This window comes from Typha latifolia, chromosome 3, assembly GCF_019914945.1.
Source record: "Typha latifolia isolate L0001 chromosome 3, TyphaL0001v2, whole genome shotgun sequence".
NCBI lineage: Eukaryota > Viridiplantae > Streptophyta > Magnoliopsida > Poales > Typhaceae > Typha > Typha latifolia.
Window position 1 is genome coordinate 4,973,536 of NC_133088.1, and position 15,791 is coordinate 4,989,326.

General features: G+C 38.1%; 1 protein-coding gene across 2 annotated transcripts; it reads left to right on the forward strand.

Annotated features, from left to right (window-relative positions):
- The first annotated feature begins 1,241 nt into the window (after positions 1-1,241).
- LOC140784792 (mitogen-activated protein kinase kinase kinase 5-like) lies at positions 1,242-15,246 on the forward strand. 2 transcript variants are annotated; one of them, XM_073132345.1, is made up of 12 exons: positions 1,242-1,925; positions 2,242-2,877; positions 2,964-3,051; positions 3,596-3,658; positions 3,740-3,903; positions 4,575-4,650; positions 6,393-6,452; positions 13,132-13,251; positions 14,002-14,208; positions 14,291-14,370; positions 14,460-14,758; positions 14,894-15,246. In XM_073132345.1, exons 1-11 carry the CDS (start codon positions 1,483-1,485, stop codon positions 14,692-14,694), a joined length of 2,172 nt encoding a protein of 723 aa, XP_072988446.1. In that variant the 5' UTR covers positions 1,242-1,482; the 3' UTR covers positions 14,695-14,758; positions 14,894-15,246. The 2 variants fall into 2 exon arrangements, with proteins under 2 accessions (XP_072988446.1, XP_072988447.1); XM_073132346.1 differs by lacking the exon at positions 6,393-6,452 and having other exon boundaries at positions 1,244-1,925.
- Positions 15,247-15,791: the final 545 nt, after the last annotated feature.

The window sequence follows — 15,791 nt, forward strand, 5'->3', positions numbered from 1 at the left end:
GAGCCGTTCAGCAACGTAGACGATTGCTTCCTTATTTGACTCGGCCCATACCCTTGCCTTACGCTCCGGGATATCTTCCAGTTCTTTTTTATTTGTGTGTTTCCCATCAGAATAATAGTTCTTTTTTTTTTACTTTTGGGAACTTTAAAAGTCAAAAGCGAAGTAGAAAGGAAACAAGTGCTTCCCCCGAACAGCTTCAATCGGCCAGATACTCCCAGTTATAGAGTCAGTCTGTTGTTACATCCCTCTAGTTTTCTAATATCAGCAGAAGAGATCTCTAAAAGATTAGTGTTTTATAAAGGGATTAAACTCGTTATTTTTGCTAAAGGTGGTTCTGCGAAGGAGCTTGTAATTCTATCATTTCTCTTTCCACCATTTTGGATGCATCTTATATTCAGACTTGAAATGAGTACTTTGACTTACTCATTTTGTTAAGTTGTATGTATACCATTCGTCGAAACTTCCACGGTTGACAATTGTGCGTGTCAAGTATGCTCGAGTCAATTGACTTTGGGGAGTTTTAAGTAACAACGTCATCTTATCTATCTACCAAATTCGACAAAGAGAAAGTATATTGTATTTCTTTAATTTGGATTATAAAGTCCTGCCTGCCAAAAGTGTTAGTTAATCCATTAAATTAGACTAAAAATAGATTATGTTAAATCTTTGAAACCTTTTAATACTACTAGCTCTATACTCGGCTTAGCATAAAAAAGTGTTCCTTATTTGCTAAGAATCTTTGGTTTATATTACATGTAACAAGGACATTAGTTCTCGTCGTGGATATTTGCAGGAATATCCTACAACCGTAAGGACGTGTTACTAGTCAATGTATCCGATGAAAGAGATTCATACATTTGGGCTGCATAAAATCCGCTACCTTGCCATGGTTTGGCGCAGAAATCTAGTTAGATTCTCAGGCACGCCAGCGCCGCCACGTCCGAAACCGTGTGGCTGCGGCCCATGTGAGCCATGTGGTAATAAATATCTCGCGATGTGCGAGGTCGGAAATACATGGGATTGTTTTCACTTCGACCCCTCGATATTTATTTCTTATGACAGTTTACACCCTACTCAAAACTCGGGGTGGTTGGTGCAAATATTAATAAACAAGTTTGAGGGGCGTCCTTGGGATTTAATGGAGAATGGAAGCGGGTGTTATCTATAATAAACATGTAATGCAGGGTGCGGAATGAGAACGTCTCCATAAAATAGACAAACGGACAAACCCATTTTCCCTCGTGGCGGTCTACGTTGACCCTTAACAAAGAAACAAGAACATAAAAAGAGAAAAGGGGGAGAAGCGGGGAGGGGGGGCGTCTCCTACCTCGATCCATCCATCCTGAATTCCAATCTTGGGTTTCTTTCCCCTTCCCCTTATTCTATTGTTGAGGTCAGGTCTGGGTAAAAATTCCCCTCTCTCGCTCTCCCTTCCAAAGCTAGGGAGTTTTAATACCATGCTCCTCCTCCACCCGCATCAAGATGCGTTGGTGGAAGAGCACCGATTCCTCCTCGTCCTCGCCCTCTTCCACATCCTCCTCTCCTCGCCATAACCCTAAGAACAAGCTCCTATGGAGCCGCCGCAACTCCGAGCCCCGCCTCACTCGCCAACGCAAGCTCCGCCACGGCGACGGCACCGACCTCGCCGCCTTGGCCATCGGCGCCGGCTCCAGCTCGGCGCCAGTTTCGAGATCCCCTAGCGAATTAGACTGCTGCGAGGCGACCAGGTCGTCGTCCTCGACGCCGTCGCCTGTACTTCTGCCTTGGCCGCTCCCCTTGCCGGACGACGCCGCGTCCTCGTCGCGTCGGGACTTGGGATCCGGTGTGTCGACCTCGAGCTCGGTCGGATTCCCCTTGCCTTCCCCGATAGGGGCTTCGAGTAGAGCGGAGGGCGAGGAGGATTCGTCGGTATCCTTATTTCGGAGGTAAGAGGTTTCCTCCTCCTTTTTTTTTTTTTCTTCCACGAGTTGATTAAATTGGAGATGTCATCTAATATTTGGTATTATTTAGAAATCTCTGTTTAAGGACACTGGGAACTTTGTTATAACATAAGCATGTTAACCTTTGACTGCGCTGTTTATTAAAATGGTGTATCCTGCCTTTCACTCTGACTCTCAGAATTCTTTATTAGAAGTGCAATAAAGAAAGCCTATTTAATTTTGTTTATTGCACTGCTTGGTTTTTTTATGCCACTAACGTGATAGCTCATAAATGTCTTGATGCATACATATGTCACTGCAGAAGGTCGGCCCGTCAGACTGTTCACAGAAGCTCGGAGCACAGAGATATATTTTCAAATGGATCTGCTTATACACATCATAGGAAAGTGTTACAGGATATGGATTCAGTTGAAAGTGCGACCTTTCGGTTGAATGTACCTGCTAAAAGTGCTCCATCCAGTGGGCTTTCAAGTCCTGTTCGTAGCCCTCGGAGATCGAGTAACGTAGACTTTTCCACATCTACCATGACAACTCAACGGCATCAAGTTTGGTCAGCGCCGGAGATCTCTTCGACAGATAGGATAACAGTTCTCTCCCTACAAACTTCACCTGAAAAGTTTATTGGTAGTCCTGACCTTTCACCCCGTTGTCGTCCAGGAGGAAAGAGTCCTTTGTTAGTATCAAACTATTCCAGCGCACCTCCGTCACCTCTGCATTCAAAGATGTTTCCAGAAAGATATTCTGGGCGGCATGATAGTAATGGGAATGTGAATGTTCATCCACTGCCTCTCCCTCCAGGGGCTTCTGCTCCTACAGTATCATGTTTTGTTCCTCAGACTGCAGCAAAACCTGAAGTATGCCCAATGTCAGGTCAATGGCAGAAAGGAAAACCTATTGGGAGTGGCACCTTTGGGAATGTCTTTGAAGCCACCAATAGGTGTGTATGTGTCCTGCTTACTGGATTCAATGTTGGGGCAATTTATGATTTTCTTTTGAACTAGATCACTTGGTCTTCTTGATTAGGCATACTGGAGCTTTATGTGCAATGAAAGAAGTCAATATCATCCCAGATGATCCCAAATCAGCTGAATGTATAAAGCAGTTAGAGCAGGTTAGTTCATGTATGATCTTCCTGACTGAAGTAATTGATAATCATGCCTTCATGCTAGTGAAAGGATATTAATGTTGGCTGAAGACAAGCTGCTGAATTGCTAATTTGGTAGATCCAAAATAGTGGTAACACAAACATTACAATACTTTGAAGAGTAAAGAGGTCTAGAAGTCATGTGAATTTGGAAAGATATTTCTAAAGGATCAAAAGAATATATTGATCTTTTTGACTGTTAATTACTTTGTATATGACATTCCTGATTTACTTTTTAAACCTTTTCTGTATCTGTAGTTTTCTTACCTTCATGCATCTTCCTTCCTGTATGAAGTGCTACAGATAGGACATCTAAGATTACTTTATCCTGGATCCAGTCAATATTTTTTCACAGCTTGCTTATCCCAGTGCCAATGTCAATATCTTTTGGTTCCTGATTTCCTTTCTCTTGCTTATAGATACCAGTTTACTTTTAGCTTGTCGTCTGAAAGTTATTTCTGCCGTCTGATGTTTTACACTCATCAATTGATTCTACTTATCATTTTTGCAGGAAATAAAATTTCTAAGCCAATTTAAGCATCAAAATATCGTGCAGTATTATGGGAGTGAAATTGTGAGCTTCTTTGTTGCATATATTCTCAAAAATCTGATGTTGGACAAATCCAATTTAATATTCATTATTCCATTATTGCAGATTGATGATCGCTTTTTCATATACCTAGAGTATGTTCATCCTGGTTCAATGAATAAATATGTTCGTCAGCATTGTGGAGCTATGACAGAATCAGTGGTTCGTAATTTCACCCGTCATATTCTTAATGGACTGGATTACTTGCACAGCAAGAAGATAATGCATAGGTATGTGCCTTTGTTTGGAATGAAAACCATCTGTATACATCTTTATTATATTTTAGTCTATGGGCTCATGATTGATAAGAAAAACATCTTTCTGATTTTTTCTTTGCTTTGCATGATGCATCCTAAGCTATTTGTGAGTGTCTTGATATTAATTAGGATATCAAACTGATAGGATTGATACCTCTATTTTGTTCATCTCATTTTACAGTTTTTACTGTTCTCCTAAGCTTCAATATCCATTCCTTGCTGTGATTGTTGTCATACTGTGGAGTGCCAATTGTGGTTATGTGTGCTAAAAATTATTTCCTCCAAGGAGCTTTCCTGTTCCAATGCTCAAGGTAGTAGATCAATTTTACGAACTTTTTATCATAGACATGTGCCTAAAAGCTATAATTAAATTAGAAAGCTTAGTGTAATCGTCATTTTGTCTTTGTCCCATATTAACCTGCAAGAGAATCTTATGCGGTGATTGTGATAATTTTGTACTCAGTTTGATAAGCATCTTTACTGGACTTCTGTAAACCTCTGTGTTGAAACTCCTTGTATAACAGGGGATAGTCACTTGGAGTGTCTATGTATATGTACTTACCAATCATAGAGGAGTTTCTATCATGGATATTGAGTTCAAGGTTTGATTTTTGTACCCTAAAAATAGTAAATGATTCTTGCAGGGATATTAAAGGAGCCAATTTGCTTGTTGATGTAAATGGCGTTGTTAAGCTGGCTGATTTTGGGATGGCAAAACATGTGGGTTTTGACTTGTCACTCTTCACTGGCTAACTATTCTTTTACATGAAGTACTTTCTTGTTATCCTTCTTTGGGTGGATGCTCATCTCCATGTATCATGTATATACAAACATACCATATATACAACTAAACATGTGTGCTATAATCTAAATTTAATATTTATACCTAACATAGAATTTATATCTCTTCATGCCCATACATGCATACATTTTTATGTATTATGTGCATATACTATTAATGTTTCAGAATTTATTATCTCAGACTTCTGAGCTTCATATTAAAGATTGATAATATGAATGTTGTCAAATCATTATAGTGTAAGCAAATATAGTTCTACATGCATGTAGACTTTCATATGTTAAAGGATTACTCTTGAATGTCAGTTAGACTGAATAGTTAAGGAGAAAGCTTTTGGGAGCCCAAATAAAATATATGTATTATGTTCCAGAATTTGCAGCTGAAATTCTTAGAAATTAAAAGCTGAGGTCAAGATTTTGTTAGGGTAAAATTTTAGGCTTTAGATGTGATTCAATATAAATAATGTGTAAACACTGTTCAAGCTACAGAAAAGCACCATAGTTCAATGTCCAGGTATCTTTTCTATATAAAGTTCCTGTGCTCACTTTCTGTGCACACTGAGGTCTATGTCTGAGTTAAGAGAATTGGTGAGAATAAACTTTAGATATAATTGACAATAGCAAAATAATTGTGATGACAAATGAACAATGTTTAAGGCACTGTGGAGGGCGACCAAATTTAGATGTCCTGCTACCTTTTTATGCACATTCTATGTTCTTCAAAACTAGAAGATAAGGAAAACCTCCTGCAATAATTAACAATTTAATATCTGTTCATGTTGAAGAATCATCTTTCTACCTTTAGAGGAAACAAGGTCTCAAAGTATGTTGATGCATGAACATAAAGGCCAATGGCATATTCTAGATTATAAAATTGATAAATGGTCTTTAGTTGTCATTATTGAGTCAAGTTTAGTTAGGATTCAATTTATTTTGATTAATTTTCCAATTTTCGTCATTTATTTGACCTATTCTTGTGTTTTTCGTAAATTTTGTATTTGGACCTGTTTTAGGCTCAATTGAGGAATTTTGGGTCAATAAGTTAGTATTTGGTTATGTTTATTAGTACCTGTATGGATAAGGTCTCTTTTGACTTAATCCAATTAGGAATTTGAGTCTGTTTGGGATTTCTCATAGTAATTTTTAAAAAGAGGTATGATACCAATTTTCTCTTCTATTCTTCTCTCTCTTTTCTAGTCAATTTTTTGTTTTTAATTGATCTTCTTTCTTGAATCTTTTGTCCTCCTATATTCATCCTACATCAATTTAGTAGCATAACTATTTTGTCCTATATCAAATGTTTGTTCCTCGCATATTCCTTCTTTCTCTCTTCTTTGTGATGACCTAATGACAGATTTTTAATGAATAACCAGTCCTTTTGATATTGATAATCCATTCAATAAACAAGACGTGAGGGTATCTATTCTGGTTAATGGTATATCCGAGATGATCCCAAAATGGGTTTTCAACATTCTTTATTTATCCCTGATGTCAGGTGTTACATTTTTTTGGTTTTTGTGCTGTCAGATCATCATATTAGAGGAGTAGCTAACTGATTTGTTTCCAAGATTATCTGAGACTGAAAATTATAAACATAAACTCAATCTCAAATTTTTTTCTCCACTGTTCAGACCAGTGATGACTAACATGTATATTATCTTCAGTTGAGTGCCGCAGCACCTGATCATTCACTGAAGGGAACATCATATTGGATGGCTCCCGAGGTACTTCACTACTTCTTACTCCTTATATCATAATATCATGTAATACTTACTATGTTTCCCGCATTCTTATTTTCTATAACTTCAAGGAGGAGGGAGGGTAAAGCTGTTTCTTTGAGCTATTAAAAATAGCCCAGTATTGTATCTTAAGGGAAAAGTAATGGAATCAAGGATGGTTGTGCCAAAGGCTCGTGTGCTGATACCAAGGTTCCCAGTATCGAGATCGGGATCGGTATCGGCCGTCCAGAAAAACGATACGTATCGGCCGTATCGGCCGTTCGTATCGGATCGGACTATTTTTTAATTATATAAAATTCTAAATATTATTTAAAAATGCAGAAAAATTTAGAAAAAATGACAAAAAATAAGAAAACAAAAATTACTCACATATGAAGTCTAAAAACTTAAAAAAATGTATTAACTTACTCAAAATTTAAAACTTTGTTGAATACCGAGCTGGTTCTCGTAAATTTCTATAGTCTTCATCATCATAATCACCATAAGTTTGTAAATATTGATGTCTGGGACCTGATGCTCCAAAAAGTGATTCCATCATACTAGTCATATTGTATGGATCTTGTTGTGTGACTTGCGTTTGAGGAGGATAATAACCAGCATTTGGATCTTGTGCCTGAGAATACTGAGGATACTGAGGATAATAACTAGCATATGGATCTTGTGATGGCTCCAAACAATAAATACTCGATGTACCATAATCATAGGAACCAAAATGCATCTCATGACGACGTCGCTGATATGTATATATATCCTTAGTTTCTCTGTCTTCACTCCTTATGCCTCCTTGACTTTCCTTAACAAATGTAGATGGAACGATCTCACCACCATATGTATCATCAGGACTATGACTAGTACTAGTAGGTATACTATCTCTCGCTGCTGAATTACTCGTACCAGCCTCTGCCCTCGTCGTGGTCTCTCCTAATAGTTCATCTAACCATGGGTTATCTCTGTTATCTAATAACCTGTCCTCTATTTCTCTGATCCATGGAGTCAAGGGGTCTTCTTCATCAAAAACATGGTTTAAATCAATCAGTTGTTCATTTTCTGCCTTTCTTCTTAAATTTCTCTCCCTCAATCTCATATTATAATGACAAAAAACTAACTTCTCCAATCTTTCCATTGTCAATCGGTTACGTGTTTTGTGTGGATTAAGGAAAAAGTAGTCCAATTTCTTTCACACTGTGATGAAGACACAGTTTGACTTAAAATCTTCTTTGCTATTGGCGTCAAATTTGGTGCCTCCTCCCATCCATAAATAGACCACCATTCAGCTGGAGTGTTATGAGATATAGCTGTAACAACTTTAGCAGTACTGAATTGCCCAGCTCTCAATCTATATCTCTCCATCTAAAATCAGAAATATATTATTAGCTTATTGATTATATTAAAAGTTAAAACTTGAAACAAATAATAATAAAATTATTTAATTGAATCATAACTCACTTCTTTATCGCACAGGATTTGTTTATGAATATCGGGCTCAAGCTTGCTGATTACCTTTCTAACCCCCAACAAAACTTCACTATCATTATTGACATTTTTAGAGAATTGAAATCTTGGATTAAGAAAATACCCTATAGAAATTTAAAATTTGTAAATTGTAAGCATTCAAATTTTTAAATATTCATAAATAAAAGTAAATTAAAACTTAAAACTTAAAAGCATGCTTACCAGCAGCGTGTATATCTCTATGTAGTTGTTTGTTCCATCTAGAATCAATCATCTTCCACTACTTCCTATAACTTTGGCCCACATTTTTTTTTATTAATTCTTTAGCTATGTCTATTGCCTCATATAAGAAACCCATCTCAGACTTGTCATCACTGTCTACAAGTCTTAATACTTTGACAAGAGGCTCAAATACTGCGGTAGCAATTGTAATATTATCCCAAAATGTATTTCCAAGAGCCATATTTTTCAAAGTTTCACCTAAAGATTTATCTTTAGGTTTCATATTCTTAATTTTCATAGACCACTCCTGTGATGTAAATATCCGCATAATATCATCCTTGTAGCGCATGATGCTCTCCAAGGCTAAAAAGTGAGTGGCAAATCTAGTGACTTAGGGCCCGATAATCTCCCTACCACCGCCATCATCCGCCCGAGTAAATTAAGAACCCAACCATGGTTATATATAAAATTTGTTAACCTCTCGACCTTCACATATGACCATGTCAATTTCGAGGCTCTTTTGCAATATCCTCTAACATCGATCAATACAATGTGCAGCACATGGCGTCCAATATAAATGAGGTCTTTTAATCATCAGTAAATTTCCAGCAGCTTTATAATTTGCCACATTATCAGTAACTACTTGGACTACTCTTTTTTCACCGATTTCTTGTACCACCTCATCCATCAACTGACAAATATAATCTGCATTTTTGAAATGAGCAGTAGCATCCACAGATTTCAAAAATATTGTCCCCATGCCAGAGTACACTAAGAAATTAATTATATTTCTTCTGTTTTGTGTACTCCACCCATCACACATCAGTGTACAACCAAATTCATTCCAATACCGTTTAAATGTCTCAATATAAGTATGAAGTTTATCTACCTCTGAGTCAAGATATTTAGTAGCAATATCATTTGAACTAGGAGAGGGAACACCAGGCCCTACTGATTGTATAGCATCCACCATAGTGTGATAGTAAGGGCTATCAACTACATTGAAAGGAATATGGTTGTAGAAGAAAAATTTAGATATAGCTTTACCAATGTGTTTCTTTGCATTTTTAATTCCTTTGAGAGCTGTCTTGATTGAAGTCTGTGTACGACCTCTTTTTTTTTGAAGATATGTATCCATTGGTCCAATATTTTCAGACTCTGCTGTAACACCAGAAGTCCTATGGGTAGAACTGCTGCCCCCATATTCTCTCTCTCATCGTATATTAACTGATCTAGATCTCTGAAAGTTACCACCAGTGCTTCTTCTCATCTCTTCCTCTTCCCTATGCATATTTCTGCTCTCTTTCATTGCCCTCCTCATCTGTCTATCCTCCTCATCCTCCTCACTTTGCTCACTACTATCATCATCAATGTGTACAGGATTATGCATCAATTCTTCACGAATCATTGACTCTCTTTGTTGTGCAGATTGTTTATCCTTCTTTTTGCCAATTAAATGAGCCAACATCTGCTTTTTAACTTCCAAAGACACTTGAGTGCAAGCTGCTACATTTCCTTGTCTTCTAGCTAAATGTTCTTTCAAACGGCTGACACCACCACTCATTTTCTTTCCACACCAGTTGCATTTAACACGTCTTTTATCTTGCCCAATAGTGCTGCAATGTTGCCACCTAATGTCGGTATCATATGACTTCCCTTTGGGAGCCATTGATATTTTAGCTCTGCAACTAAAAAACATAAATAAAAATTAAAATAAAATATAGTCTCTACTCTCTACTGCAGCAGCAGCAGCATGCTGCAGCAGCACCTGCACTAGCAGCAGCAGCATACTGCAGCAGCACCTGCTGCAGATGCAGGTGCAGCTGCTGCACAATGGAAAAAAAAAACTGAAAAAAAAACTTACCGAAGGTCGCCAGAGATCGAGGTCGTCGGATAACGTCGCCGAAGGTTGAGATCACCGGAGAGATGGAGATCTACTCACTATTCAGTCACCGGTGAGAAAGAGAGTAAGAGATCCGTGAGAAAGAGAGAAAGAAAGAAAAGAGAGAAAGAGAGGAAAGAGAGGAAAAGAGAGAAAGAGAGAGAGAGAAAAAGGAGAGAGGCAGGTGGGGGGGTGGGGACATCAATTATTGATGTCCCCCGGGTCGGATCCGACCCGTTCCCACCCGTTTCGGTCGGGATCGGCCGAAACGGCCGAAACCGCAGCCGAAACCAATCCCACTCGGGATCGGCCGAAACTGGAAACCTTGGCTGATACCAATTCGGCATGGGACGTGCTTGTTTGGCACATCCCTTCATGCTTGTGACCCACCTTTAATATATCTTTTAGGATTTTTATACATATTTTTAGTTATTTTTAGTTTGAATATACGTATTAAAGTGTACATTAGTCTTTTATCTTTAGATAATATTATAAATGACTTATTTTATTAAAGACATAGCAATGCCAAAGTCTATCTCCTTGCGTTAGTCCTAGCTCTACTAGGGCTCGATGGTGACTTGCCAAAGAAGGAGGCCGACGAAGGAGGCAGTGGCAGCTTGCCAATGCGGAAGAGGAGGTGACGACAACGCTTGTCAACGGAGAAGGAGGAAGACGATCAGTCACCACTAAGAGGAAGAACATTTTTTATTTTGTTCATAAACGGTTGGTTATTTAAAGAGTTAGTGGTGTTTGGGAAATGAGAATTAGTGAATTGACGAGTGAGAGAATGAGTAATGATGGCTAGGAAAAATAAAATGGAGGCTAGGTCAGTCATATCATAAGAAAAAAGAGGTATAAGCATTTAAGAGGATTTTGTACTCTTAGATGTGTCGAATGGAGATTTAAGAGGGTTTTGTCCTTTTAGCCATGTGTAAAATGGAGAGTAAAGGAGTATATTAAGATATTAATATATATTTTTATTTATATAATTTTGAGCCACAATCAAGCCGAGCTAGAGCCGAACATGAGCAGCTCGTTTATTTTGACAGAGAGGCTTCGCTCAGGCAATATCGCCTCGAGTGTGGCCGTCGGGTTCGGCCATGTAGTGGTTGTCGACGGCTGTGATGGCCACCATGGTCTTGCAGTCGGCCAGTGCGAGCCGACCATGGCCGTCGGTGGTCACTGGGACACCGGACTCGGGCCGCAGTTTTGCTGTAGTGAGGAGGGTCGTTGAAGATGCTCTTTCGGCCTTCTGCTGCAGCTTTCGTCAGCCTGGCTCGGGTGCGGGGGTCTTATGGAAGGTACTGAACGTGGCGGCAGGGGTCGAAAGCAGCTGGATAGCCATTGGTGTAAAGCTAGATTTTTGGCCCTAGTTTCCACCGTGGCTGAGGAAGATGTTGTCGGGATCACCGCTAGGGGCTTCTCCGACAAAAATGCTTTTGCCTATGCTGACGGCTCGTTATCTACAGTTGTTGGGGGTGGAGGGGGGCGCCGAAGAAACTCCCACAAGAACGGAGATGAGTTCCTGGACCTTTATGGTCGCTCCTTCCTCATTTATCTTGGATCGCGTGATAACCATTGTCTGAGGAACATTGGCTCTGATACCAATATTATGGACCAGATCTGGATCGATCTGGACATAAGAAAATTGTGAAAATTTATATGGAGGTAGCCTTAGAAATTAGGGTTCTAATGGATCTAGTTCATAAGAATTTGATATTTGGATGAAAAGATATTAATAAAATAGTGGAGCAAGGCTAAATAGAGCAGAACGGTGATTAACCGACATTGCGGCGGTCGTCGAAGGGTGGCGGACGGGACGGCCAAGGGTGGTGGTGGATGGCCGTAAGATAGGGTGGCTACTGGTGGAGGAAGATGGCTAGGGTTTAGAAGATTGGAATGCTTATACTGCTATGATATACTCCTACAAAGATAAAAACGATCTAACGGCTATGGTAAAAGATAAGAACGAGATAATAAAATAATTTAATTTAATCATTATTCCACGACTCTCTTAATCAACACATGACTACTTTTATTTATAAGATTAGAGTCCTAGCGGATCGGACTCACATGCAGATTATCCAATTTATTTGAAATTTAAAACAATAAGATAAAGCTAACTAACTAACTTGACTCGACTCGACATGACTCGATTTAACTCATGTGGTCGAATCGTAACAAATTCAAAGTCCCTCTCTCATGATGTTTGACCAATGATCTAGTCTGGTTTCCGCACCATATGATCACTTGAACACGTGTAGTTGTGTACCCATATTAGAGTATCCTGCAATGGGCGCTAAGGCGGTGAGCAAAAGAAGTGATGGTTGGATCCTGTTGAACTTTGTTCCTTGTGTTCGTCTTACTGTTGATATGCTTAGCTATCTTATCTCCTTTCCCTTCCCTCTACTATTGTACTTCACCTATTTGTTCTGTTCTTAAAATTTGTTATGAACTAGATCTGGACTAATTTGGATGTAAGAAAATTATCGGAGTTTTTGTGATGGTAGATTTAGGAGTTATGAATCTAATGAAAAAGATTTGGTTTTACGTAAATCCGAGATAGAGATGAAAAGTTAAAAATAAGAGAGTGAAGGAAGATAAGAACGGGGCAAATCGGTAAATTTTTGACGTTGCGGCGTTCGTCGGAGGATGGTGACGACCGTAAGATAGGTGGCTTGTGGATGAAGAGAGTGGCTAGGGTTTTGGTGCTTTAAATGAACCTAGGTTAAGATCTACTCCTACAAAAATAAAGACAATCTACAATTATAATCACTCCTATTTACAGGAGTAAGTCCTAGCTGATTGAATCCATATATAGATTATCCATTTAAATTTAATATTAAAATAATAAACAATTAGACCACTAGACTCGACTTGACTCGACTTGACTTGCCTCGTCTAAGTCGATCCTCCGTGGTTGGATCATAACATAATTGGACACTGTCCATGCATTTTGAGGTGCTAGTCCATATCCACAAACTTACATGGCCAATTATCAGTATATCTAAGTATACATCAGTTGTTTCAACTCCATTTGGTATAATTATAACGTTTATAAGCATTTTTTAACTTTCTAAGTGATCCTTGCACTTTCTTTAACTGCAGGTGTTGCAGTCCACAATGAATAAAGAAATCACTTATGATCTAGCTGTAGACATTTGGAGTTTGGGTTGCACCATCATCGAAATGTTTACTGGAAAGCATCCGTGGAATGGTCTTGAAGAGGTAATGAGTCATGATTTCCTTTTGAGTTGTCTGCAAGTACCTTTATATGCATCTGAGCATTGTTGTGCAAGTACGTAATTTTCTGATGAACACTCTATTATGAACCTTCACCAATTTCAAACAATATTAAAATGATTATCTTCTTAGTGGATGTAATCGTACTAATGAAAGACCAGAATGCTATACTGATGATTGCTTACTTATGAATAGGAATGAACCCATAAAGTCTTAAATGGTCCATAAAGAGAAACTATAATTACTCAACATAGTTATTTAAGTAGCATTCGTAATTAGAATCCTCTTTGTCAACATTAATTGCTGCTTTGGAGGGGTGGTGCCAGGGAGACCTTTGTCATTTGCTAATGAATACCTGAGCTATTAATTGTTTGCATCCTTAATAAACCATAAACCATGCTTAAACACCTTTCTGCATCAGTCCATTTTATTATAATTTGTTCATATAAAATATCCCGGACATATTATATTCTTTTGAATGTTGAACCTGCTGGTCAAATGCTAATTGAAATCTTATCCAAACTCTTTGATTTTCTTGATCTTGAAAGTATGAGGATCTCATCTTTTTTTTTTTTCTTTTTCACCTCTTTATTAGATGATAGTGTTTGGGAATTGGGATATATCTCTCTCTTTCTGAAATTGAAGCTTGAACTTTTCCTTTTGCAATTATCACAGTTTGATAGTTTAACTAAGGCTTGTTTGTTGTTGTTGTTGTTGTTGTTGTAATTGTCTCAGCCTGCTGCTCTTTTTAAGGTTTTGAATAAGGATCCACCAATACCTGAGACACTGTCCTCTGATGGTAAGGACTTTCTTCAGCGTTGCTTTCGTAGGAATCCCGCTGACAGACCAACAGCAAACAAGTTACTGGAGCATCAATTTATTCGAAACTCACATCACTACAGTCTTCATGGTTCCATACAGGCATTTGAAGGAATCAAGCTTGTAAGGACCATTTTTCTGTGAATTATTCAACCATCACAGTTCCATGTAAGTAAGAACTTACATTTCCTAATAATATCAACAGAGTGCTGCATACAGCCCAAGTGAGCGAATTAGATCTTCTAGGAGCGACTCTTACGTGAAAGGGAAGCAGTCAATGTACGGGTAAGTGTGGTCCTTCCCTGACTACTAGTGAGTCTGATATTGCATAATAAGATTTCCCAGGGATGAGCAAATGAATGTTATTCTGACAGCGAAACAAGCCGTTCATATCCTGAAACTACAGAATCAGCAACCTTGCGCCCGTCATCTCGCTGCAACCCTGAATTTTCTCCCAGTTTATCCCCTCGACATGCAAACCACATTATATCAAGTACATCAGGCTTTGGAACAGATATACCGAATGATAGGCATTTGGCTGATGGAAATTTCCACCCCTGTGCATTGCCAAAGACTCATGGGAAGGAAGGTTCAAACCTCTTGTGTTGATGGCATGTTGCGGTACCTTCAAGATGGGTTGGGAGATTTCATCTGTACTGCAAATCCAAGTAAGGTAAGATGAATTATTCTTGTTCTTGAGGGGATTGTACAGTTGACAACACTCTAACTTGATTCTGTATGTACTTTTCTCTTTAACCACATTTTCCTTCTTTTTTTTTTTTTTTTTTTTTTTTTTTTTTTTTTGCAGATAAGCTCAGGTAGGCATTAGTTTCTTCTAACTACAGAGAAAATTTAGAAATGAGGCCATCCTCACCTCAGACCAACGTAACCTATGTACATTCATGGCCAGGAGTAGGGTGCTCTATGTTGTATACTACTGTTTGTTGAATTAAAGGACTTCAGAAAGAGTCTGTAATTCTATGACCAGACACGGGTTGATGGCATTCTTTATGTACAATATATTTCTAGAATCAAAAGTCAGCTGTAAATTAGTAAGCTTTCTGATAATCATATTTTTGTTGTAAGCATTGTTGTATTTACTTTTTTCCACTAAATTTAATACAATAGAGACGGGCCCAGTTCAATTTGGCAGTTAGAACACCTTTTATTGTACCTTTCACATTTGCCTCAATAATGTGCAATTACTTTTTCTCACCATATGCTCTTCCTTTTAATATCGGTATATAAATTCAGTTCAGCTATTATGGTGCAAATAAATTGACAGATTAGTATCTTACTACGTTGGGACTTCACAATCTACCACAGTTCTCTGATTTCTTCTTTAACTATTACTACAGCTCAGTTAAAGATTACTGGATGAAAGGAGTTTGTGCTAGTTCTGAGATTACGAGCCCATTAATGTGGGTGTTGGGGATTATTTTCATGAATTTTTCGAGCGAGCATTATATGGGCATGATTTAGGCAAATGAGCATTCTGATTAGTCTAAGCCTCTGTTCGTATGTAGAATATAAGTAATTTTTTTTCTTCTAGAACGAGCCTTTTTATTCTACTAAATATCAATTTAGCTTTTTCTGATATATTAATCTATCATTCTTTCGTCTCTTATTTCATACAACTTTTAAATTTTAATTTAATAATAATATAAAATTATGATTTTTGATTTTAGGTTAGACAATACTTTATT

What these genes read in the sequence shown, in the direction of transcription:
- LOC140784792 (XM_073132345.1), top strand. Translation starts at nt 1,483, where the DNA reads ATGCGTTGGTGGAAGAGCACCGATTCCTCCTCGTCCTCGCCCTCTTCC. An exon ending in TCGGTATCCTTATTTCGGAG is followed by an intron (nt 1,926 to 2,241) that starts GTAAGAGGTTTC and finishes ATGTCACTGCAG; the next exon opens with AAGGTCGGCCCGTCAGACTG. An exon ending in AGTATTATGGGAGTGAAATT is followed by an intron (nt 3,659 to 3,739) that starts GTGAGCTTCTTT and finishes CCATTATTGCAG; the next exon opens with ATTGATGATCGCTTTTTCAT.